Here is a 9235-nt window from a genome sequence, read left to right as displayed (position 1 = left end):
CTCTCTCTCTCTCTCTCTCTCTCTCTCTCTCTCTCTCTCTCTCTCTCTCTCTCTCTCTCTCTCTGTCACACACACACATACACTCTTTTTCATTCTTTTACTTTTTCTGTATGTCCGTTGCACAACGCTAAGGCACACGGTACTACAAGTTGAAACACCCTAAAGGCACCCTAGGCGCGTATCAGCGAGTTTTTCATTATTTTCATCATTTCTTTAATAATACCTACGTGCTACTATATCGTCAAAAAAATATGCGCTGTATGTCTTTTCTAGTTTCTTTCGTATAAATACATAGCCGACCAACCTGACCTGAACCATCAATGAAGAGAAAGAAATGAACCAAAAAAAAGAAGAAGCACAAAGATACGTGGCTCACAGCTCGATGTAATCTCGTGAAATTCCATCGTAATTCTTTCGTTCGCTTTCTCTTTCTCCGTCTCTCCCTCTACCTCGCAGTCTGACTCTCTCATTCTGGCTTTCGGTTTCTTCCTTGCCATTTCTTATCGAGTGTTTGTCTTTTTCATTTTCGTCTACTAAAACGAGGGGAGCGAGAATTAATACAGGAGATAAGAAGTTTAACGTGCGGATTACCCACACAACACAGGACATTCAGATGCGCTTTGCACTGCCCGTATAACCACGGAGGCTGATAGCGATTCGATTAGCATGAGTTTTGGGGCATCCAAGAGGGCAGGCTTGAGGGGTGATATGAGATAAGTAAAGAGGGGTACGCGGATGGATCACAGGCAAAAAAAAAAACAATAAGCAAACCAAAATTAAACACGAAATAGGGACTTGAGCATCCTCTAGGTATAAAGAAAGCACGGAGAAAATTTTACATTAACAATTCGATTATACATACATATAATATATATACATAGATGTGACATACGTATGTATATATATACATATATATATTAAAAAAATTTTTTTACCGATCCGTCACTTAGTCTCTCAATTCAGAGTATATACCTATATATATATTATCAATATACTTTTTTACGACATTTTGCTCGTTTCTCTCTTTTTTTTCTCTTTTTCTTTTCCTTATAACGCTCCTATTTCGATCTATCTCCTTATTTTCATTTCTCTTTTAATACACGTGACTGGCTCGGTCGGCTGGTCTTTTTCCTCGGATTTATACGCATCGCATTGTTTCCGTTCAGCGGCGTATCGATTCCTCTCCCTCGTGTATAAGCATGGCGCAAGTGTGATAAAGTCAGCACGCGTGGTAACTCTGTGTGAGTGTGATAAATTAGTCGGGCCTTCATAAACATTTCACAGCTGTTGCCGACACCCTGGGACCACCCCCTCTCCCTCGGCCGCAACCTCTCTCTCTCTCTCTCTCTCTCTCTCTCTCTCTCTCTCTCTGTCTGTCCATCTGTCTCTTTCTATCTCGATCTCTCCTCGTCTCTCGCGTCGGCTTGCAGTCTTTTTATTATTGTTTCTCAATACTGTTTGTAATACGATTATAACGTACCACCCGAACCGGTACGTTCGGGAAGTATTTTCTTTAGTACGATTATAGTGACCACACATGGTTCGTGAATGGGATATATATTGCATTACCTTTCTACACACGTGTTACGATTACCGCGCGATCACACCGATACAGCTGTCTCTCGGTCGGTGGCTGACTTTGTCCTTTATGTCGTTTCTTTAGTTTTCAATTCTGCCTGTCGCGCACGGCCAACGACAATTCTCAGGTTCGTCCGGCGCAATTCCCATCCAACCGCACCGCGCTCTCTATCTATACACATTTTTCTCCCCATTTCTTTCGTTCGCATCCATATCGAACGGAGAGCCGAGAATCGCTCCCAGGAGTACGATTACGATCGCCTATCGATCCCGAGCTGCATCGTCGAACCTGTTTTAATTACAGTTACATGTATATCCAACGGTTCGCTACTCGTTGCACGATATACTTTAAGCTACCTATGCGAATCCTAATGGATCCTGGACATACTCGAGACAGGTATACAATAATAATTCTGACGTGTTTCGATGGCTGGATACATATATATCTATATATATATCGACGATATATATACATATCTATTTATTAAATATTAGTTTGTCTTTTTTGCGTGCTAAAGCTATATAGAGTCGTCTCTTATTGTCGCGGACGTCTTTTTTTTTCCGTCGTCCATTTTGTTTTTTTATACATACTCTCTCTCTCTCTCTCTCTCTCTCTCTCTCTCTCTCAGCTATATAGAGTCGTCTCTTATTGTCGCGGACGTCTTTTTTTTTCCGTCGTCCATTTTGTTTTTTTATACATACTTTCTCTCTCTCTCTCTCTCTCTCTCTCTCTCTCTCTCTCTCTCTCACACACACACACACACACACACACACACACACACACAACCACACACGCAATTGCTCTTCTCGCATCTCTCTTTTGTCTTACATCGTCACACGAGAGGGAAACTCATTTTGTCTTGTTTCTTTATGTCTTTCAGGCATTTTAAGGAGGGCTTTGTGGGAATGTTACAGGGACGTGGGGATTGGATGGGACGAGTCTTTTAGGAGCCTCTACCGATCAGCATTGACGTATATGATAAACGAATATCTTGTTAACGTTAACCGTCCATGTGTCGATACTTATGCGCGGACATCTGTGCAAGACCCAATACTGCATATTGACACTGCAAGCAATGATAATGCGTCTGTTTGCCGGAGTGTTGACACTGTACGGCGCCGCAAGGTTGACTCGGCGTGAACTTCTGAAATCCAGCTGCTGCGATACTGTCGAGTTTCGCGTGCTGCCGCCGATGCGCCACGACCTTGTTCGTATCGGTACAGACGAAGTCGCACTTCAGGCAATGAAAGTGCGAGGCCTTGTTTTGCATCGAGCCTAAGGAGGAGGTGTAGGCGCACTGAGCTCTTCCGCACGGCACGTTCGCCCTGTACTGTTGGAAGTCGCCGCCCATCAGAGTGTCCAGCCTCTCGTGTCTCGCCGTGTGCTGAACGAAACGCGTCTTGTCGCAGAACGAGTATCCGCAGTCTTGTCGCATACAATGGAAATGAGTTTGATGCTCCCGGTAACCACAGTGTGGATACCTGCAGTCCTCGTTGAATCTGAACCTCACGTAACCCTCGGGTACAGGCTCGTCCTTGAGCATACGCATCGAGTGGTGCAGCCTCTGCTTCTTGGCCTCGGGTGAGTTCGAATCCGGCGGTGATAAGGAACGCTTGCTACCCATGTTCAGATTTGCCGCTAGGGATGCCAAGGGATTCTCATCGCGGCTGGGCGGCAGGAAGTTCCCCGGCGGCAGACCCGGGGCGAACATCAGACCAGGACCCCCCGCGTACATTCCGCCATGTTGGAGGAACGGCGGCAGGGCCTGATTCATCAAGGCTATTTGCTGATTCATCGCGGCCATCACTGCTGGACTTGGAAAGTGGAAACCGTGACTGAGGTCCAACTCGAAACCGGATGGTATTGGAGATTGCTGTACGTTTTGCAGCACTCCCTGGGACATGCAACCGTTCTCATTGTTGTCCACTATTCCGCCATTGTCTTCTCGTTTACACTCAATGGGTTCTCTTTTAACATTCGGAACGCTCTGAACGGCCGAATCGCACCTTGAACTCTCGATCTTGACCTCCTTACCGGAAGCCCCTGAGGAACTGCTCTGCTGACTCATGGATAGACTCTGCTGTATCTGCCGTTGCATGCTTTGAAAGCTTTTGATGTTCTGCGCCATCTGTGCGTTTTGCGCCATGAAGTCGTGCTTCTGCGAAAGCTGCGCCAGGTACTCGTGCTGAAGCTGCTGTCCAGGGTTCTGAGGCGGAAGCTCGTGCTGCTGCTGGCTCAGGATGGCTCCGGTCGAGTGCTTCGCGATGTGGGCCACCAGTCTGTCCAGCTCGGAGAAGGCTTGATTGCAGGCGTTGCAATGATGATGGTTCTTGCGTTTGAGCTTGCAAAATGGTCTGCTGCAGCTCTGCTCCGGCCCGTAGAGAATGTGGGGCGAGGAACTCGTCGAGGGTAACACTTGGGTATCTGAAAAGGAGGAAGCTGCGTTCGATCAGTTGTTCGAAATTAGGGCTGGTCGGGCGGTCACGTCTAATTTAAAAACAAAAATACGATGTTGTTTTCTAAGCACAAAACGTCAGACACGAACCTTGGTGCACGGAAGCTCGCATGGATAGCATGGCGCCCGGAAGTGCGGGTTCGCTCGGCGGTCCGCTGACCGGATAATAGGTGCCTGCCGCCCTCACCACTAGCAACAATCAACCAAACAACCAACACTTCAAATACCTCCCACTATTATGCGATACAACCACCGTAGAATGTAGATACGTCAAACGAAGGAACAAGAAGAGATGGAAAGTCTAACAATAAGTATAACTATACGATTCTAGATGTCAACATGGCGGGTGGTGGATTGTGATGTTGTGGCGGTGATGATGGTGGGTGCGACTACGTGCAAACGTCATGCATTATAGTGTGAAGACGATCTTTAACAATTGCATAGCTACACCTGGGTACAGGCTCGTGTAAAACATCATCAGACACATTGCACCCGATTGCCTCTTTATCATGAGGTACAAAAATGTCTATGCAATTGATAAGAAACATCGGTGATGGTGTCGCGTGTGTTTTGTGATATCTACCAAGAAAAACTGATCTAAGTATGTAAAGAAAGACCAACATGGGCTTTGCCGATCCCGTAAACTGTCAACTTACCGGTTGTCTTATTAGCATCCGGACTGCCAATTTCCCTCTCCTTGTCATCGATGAACGACCTGCTTTCGTCTAGGCTCTCCTCGGGCTTCTCAATGAGGTCTGCAGGATTCTTCACCTGGATCCTCGGTTTGATCTCTTGAATTGGTGTTTGGGTCTGACCCGTCTGTGTCTCCTGAGTGGCAGATTCCTGCACCATAGACTCGAGAAATCCACCGGAGTGCTGTTTTTCGTGCTGCGCCATTGTTGAGTACCTCACGAAAGAGTATCCGCAATTTGGTCTCGTACAGTGAAAATGACGATTGACGCGATTACTGTGACAGCCGGGTAATCGGCAATCGACCATCTTGTCGAAGAAAGCAAATCCTGGGAGGATATCGACGTTGTCATGAAAGTCCTTGCTGTGCATCAGCAGCTGATCCGGTCTGTCGGTCGAAAAATGACAGCGAGGCTGGGAGCAATGGTGATGCCTAGTGGATCTTAAGACGCAGGCTGGGTCGGGACAACCTTCAGGATTGTAAGTAGAAAATCCTTCAGGTTCGCCCAAACTATTCGAGGGTGAGACGCTACCATCCCTGTCATCCGTGATGGCGTTGGGCGTCGTACACGGGGTGGGTTTGGGTAGTTTGAAGCTAGTGAATATAGCCTGTGGTGAGTCCTGAGTATGAGTGGTGGGGTCGCCACCTGACCAGATCTCTATGACGCGATTCTTAGGTGGCCTACCACGTTTTCGCCTGAACATGGCGTCGATATTGGTCAGATGCGTCAGAGTGACGTCAGGCGATAACGCATGCGAGGACGAAGATAAATTAAGCTGTCTGCTGTATTCATGAATCTTATAGTGCTGAAGCCTTCTGAAAGGTTTGTCGGTCGCCAGGATGACCTCCCGACAATTCTCCCAATTACAATGATAATGCTTTTCTTTGTCAGCATAGGGACAGCTGTCTTCGCAACCACCTTCCTCGAAGTATGCATCTGTGATGCGTTCCTGAGTTTCGTGTTCGCGCAAGTGCTCACGCACTTCGCGGGGATCCCTTAAGGTGGCTCCGCAACGATCAAGACCACAGTGGTGATGTTCCCTGCCTAAGTGACAAGGACAGTCTGCTGATGCTGGCGCCAGGTATGTCAGCTCGGCAGGTGTCAGTTGCTGCTCAACGACTATACCAAGGTTGGAGGTGCCAGGACCTGCGGATGCTGGTGCCGTTAGGTCCATAGCTAGGTCACTAGCACTTTGGAAGGAATCGTCCATAGAATAGTAGGAGGGTGAGCCTCTACCCTCATTGGAGCTCTCTCCATTGAGACTCAAGGCTAAACTCTGTCCCGTGAGATCATCAGGTGCCCAGGAACCTGGTGGTCTTATCCCACCTACGGCACCAACTTGCTTGTACTTGCGATACGCCACCTCAGAGTCGTGGCGCTCGTGTTTGCGCTTATGAGAAAATAGCTGCCCGGATGAATGCAACACGTAGCTGCAATGTGGTCTGATGCAGTGGATGTGATTGCACACACGAGAAAAACGACATTTCTCGAAGGCACAGTCTTCGGACTTCATAAATTTTTTGAACCCGTCGCGCGAGAGTTGCTCATCCTTTATGTGATATGATTTGTGCTTCTCTGAAAGAATACCAGAAATGGTAGGAAAGAAGAAACACGTTAGTTGGCCAAGTCGAGAATTTAAAGTCGAGCATAAGAATTAAATAAAGGATGCTTACCCATGTCGGCCTTGTTTTTAAAAGTGAACCGACAGCCAGTTCTTCTGCAATGAAAATGTGTGGTCCTCTGACCAGCAAAGGGACAGTGCTCAGCACCGCAACTCTCGGTAGCGCGAAATCGCTGAAAGCCTTCTTGTATGATAGCCGAATCCTTTCGATGATAGTTAGCATGCATCTGAACGTCGGAAGTCGATATGTAAACCTTGTCGCAATTCTCATGGATGCAGTGGTAATGGGTCTGTTTTCTGTTGTGAGGACAGGCCCGACCGGGATGCCTCTCGGAGCAGTCGTCAGTTGGCGAATACCTCATGAAACCATGCTGCAAAGATTCGTCCCTCTTTTTGTGCCACTTGAAATGCCTGATCATCTCTTCCTTTTTCACAAACACCCTACCACTGCAGTCCAGACAATGAAAGTGCTCTCTGCAGCCGAGTTCCTTGCAGTACGAACTACCGCACTCCTGACCTGATGTGTACCTCCTCACGTATCGGGAGTAATCAATTATCGGCTGTGGTACGGGTGACTTTGTACTGCCAATAAGAGTCTCTGTTACCGGTGACATACTCTGTCTGAGAAGAGCTGAAACATACGATAAGATTCATTGGATCAAAAAAGAATGAAGGTTCCGAGTAACGAGTCTGTTATTACGAATTAAAAATTTTAATTAGGACTCCCGGTATATTTCTTATACTATTTTCAATTGGCCGACAACATTTCTTGCACCGAGTGTCAGGTGTAGATTCGTTGGGCGCAACTGGTGCATCGTGCGAGTGTCATACAGTGTACTGGGTAGGTAAGTCTAATAAGACAGTCCACTGCAATTCGGAGCACACGAAAAATTAGAATCGAACATAAACTTTATACGAGCCCAAGGATCCCGCCAATAGAGTAAACACGGTGCTACACCTTACATCCGGTGGAATGAATCAAGTCAGTCAAAAACGCTATTACAAATATGTTCGGTTGGTAAATTACCCTGTGTCGATAATTCAGTAAATCAAGCTAAGAAGTGGCGCTCCCTTCGATTTCTACTGTACCGACGGTTACGACAATCAAAGGTCAGATGGCGCACGAATCAGACGTAAGAAAAACCGACATCGCCGAGCCAATTTCCGATACACATATCAAGAGTTATGAGCACACCGTTCGTCGACCCACGCTCAAGCATGCTAGTGGCCGAAAACTGGTTGGGCGCCGCGGTACGCGAAATAAAGGTAAGACGAAAAAAAAAAGGAACAGACCGAGAGAAGAATGGACCGAGCCAAAGAAAAAAAAGATAACCAACCCGATCACAATACGCATATGCAAAAACAATGGTACTGTATAAGACGCCTCGGGCGTGCCCGGTTCGAAAGCGGATAATATCGGGGCACACGAAATTATCAAATTATCGCACTTGGAAAGTGTTTGGCAAATACAGTTCCCGTCACGATTGAGGCCCCAATGTATTTCGAGGAGTAACACGCATCTCACCGACAGAGTTCACGTACGTATATCGTCCATATTTAGAGTACAGCAAGAAAACTAGCAGTTTTTTCGTCATCCGTATAATCAGTAGGTCATTCAACGCGTACAACCCCGTAGGAGGCACAACAACGAAAGTTCGGCAAAGACAATAAAGATACACCATGGCGAAAAATCTTGATCGCTAGCTCAACCGTTTTCGTACGTGTACTGAAGAATTTTCAGTGCACACGGAATACCCGTATACGAGCAAGTATGTGAAACGACCGGCTGTGCTGTCGCCGATTCCGAGAAATATTTGCCGGCGTTTGAATGCGTTCAGAAACGAGTTTAAAAATTGTCGAATATTTCTTGAGCCGCGGCACGCCGCCGCGATCCTGGGCCCTTTGGGCCTTAAGACGAGGGCCCGTTCCGCGTTTCGTGCACGCTTGTACACGTGTACAGGTACATACTATCGCGAATACACATGCGTGTGTTCACGGAGAGGGAGAGAACGCAGAACGAGCAGCAGGAATAGTAAGAGAGAAAGAGAGAATCGTGAAGAGGAGAGACTCCCAGAGAAAAAAAGGAAGAGGGGAGGGAGGTGGATCGTGAGAGGATGGGTGGTTATATATATGTATACTATAGAAGGCGTATATATCCTGATGAAGGAACGCAGGGAAAGAGGATTCGGCGCACATTATGCCTCGGCATTATATCCGTCGAGCCATACGGGACCTCCGAATCTGCGGAGGGACACGAAGAACTCTTGCTCCTCTCTTTTTTTCATGTCGACTTTTCCCTCTTGTTGCAGACCAAGGAACCAAGGGCGTGCCTCGTGCCTCGTGCCAATGCGAGAGGCATCGACGCCTGAATATCTTATATTAACTGGCGATGAGGTTAGGAATTCCATCGTGAGTGCATTGTGAGTCATGTTGTTGGTATTTACAATAATCTGATGGAATAATGAGTTTTTCGAAATCCTTACAATTTTTTATTCTTTTTTATTAGGGAACAAAAGGAGAGCCAGAAACGATCTTGGGTCGTTAATAAAAGAAAATGATTCGACAGAATGGGGGATTAAAGATCATAATAGTGCGTAGTGAGGGAAACAGACTGAAAATACAAAAAAAAAATGAGGATAGAATGACAAAAAAAAATGATACTATAAGAAAGGATCGGACGAATGCCACCCACGCTTGGTAAGAGCTGGCATAGGCACGATTTTAAATAAGAATACGAAAAAAAAAAAAAAACGTGAGACGGCTTAAAGAGCAAATCTTAAAAATATGAGAAAGCCCCAAAGGACGACACGAACGCATAGACCTCTGGCCCTTTTGGCGTCCTCAGTCTCGCCCTCGCCCTCCTGTAACCTCCCTGTCCCCCCCCCCCC

General features: G+C 46.8%; 1 protein-coding gene across 4 annotated transcripts in view; it reads right to left on the bottom strand.

Annotated features, from left to right (window-relative positions):
- Window positions 1-2211: 2211 nt before the first annotated feature.
- Window positions 2212-9235, bottom strand: part of LOC107268048 (zinc finger protein castor homolog 1) — an 87334-nt gene continuing 80310 nt past the window's right edge. For 3 of the 4 annotated variants that reach the window (XM_015740406.2, XM_015740405.2, XM_025085316.1), the window contains 4 exons: window positions 6400-6978; window positions 4691-6301; window positions 4125-4223; window positions 2212-4003 (listed from right to left, as the gene is read on the bottom strand). In XM_015740406.2, coding sequence (XP_015595892.1) covers window positions 2580-4003; window positions 4125-4223; window positions 4691-6301; window positions 6400-6978 — 3713 coding nt within the window. In that variant the 3' untranslated portion in view covers window positions 2212-2579. The remainder of the gene's footprint in view (window positions 4004-4124; window positions 4224-4690; window positions 6302-6399; window positions 6979-9235) is intronic. The other variant, XM_015740407.2, reaches the window with a different exon arrangement.

The sequence above is a fragment of the Cephus cinctus genome, unplaced genomic scaffold (genome assembly GCF_000341935.2).
Source record: "Cephus cinctus unplaced genomic scaffold, Ccin1 Ccin1_scaffold0462, whole genome shotgun sequence".
NCBI classification, from domain to species: Eukaryota; Metazoa; Arthropoda; class Insecta; order Hymenoptera; family Cephidae; genus Cephus; species Cephus cinctus.
The sequence above is the reverse complement of the archived record's forward strand: the minus strand, read 5'-3'. Positions and strand labels throughout refer to the sequence as shown.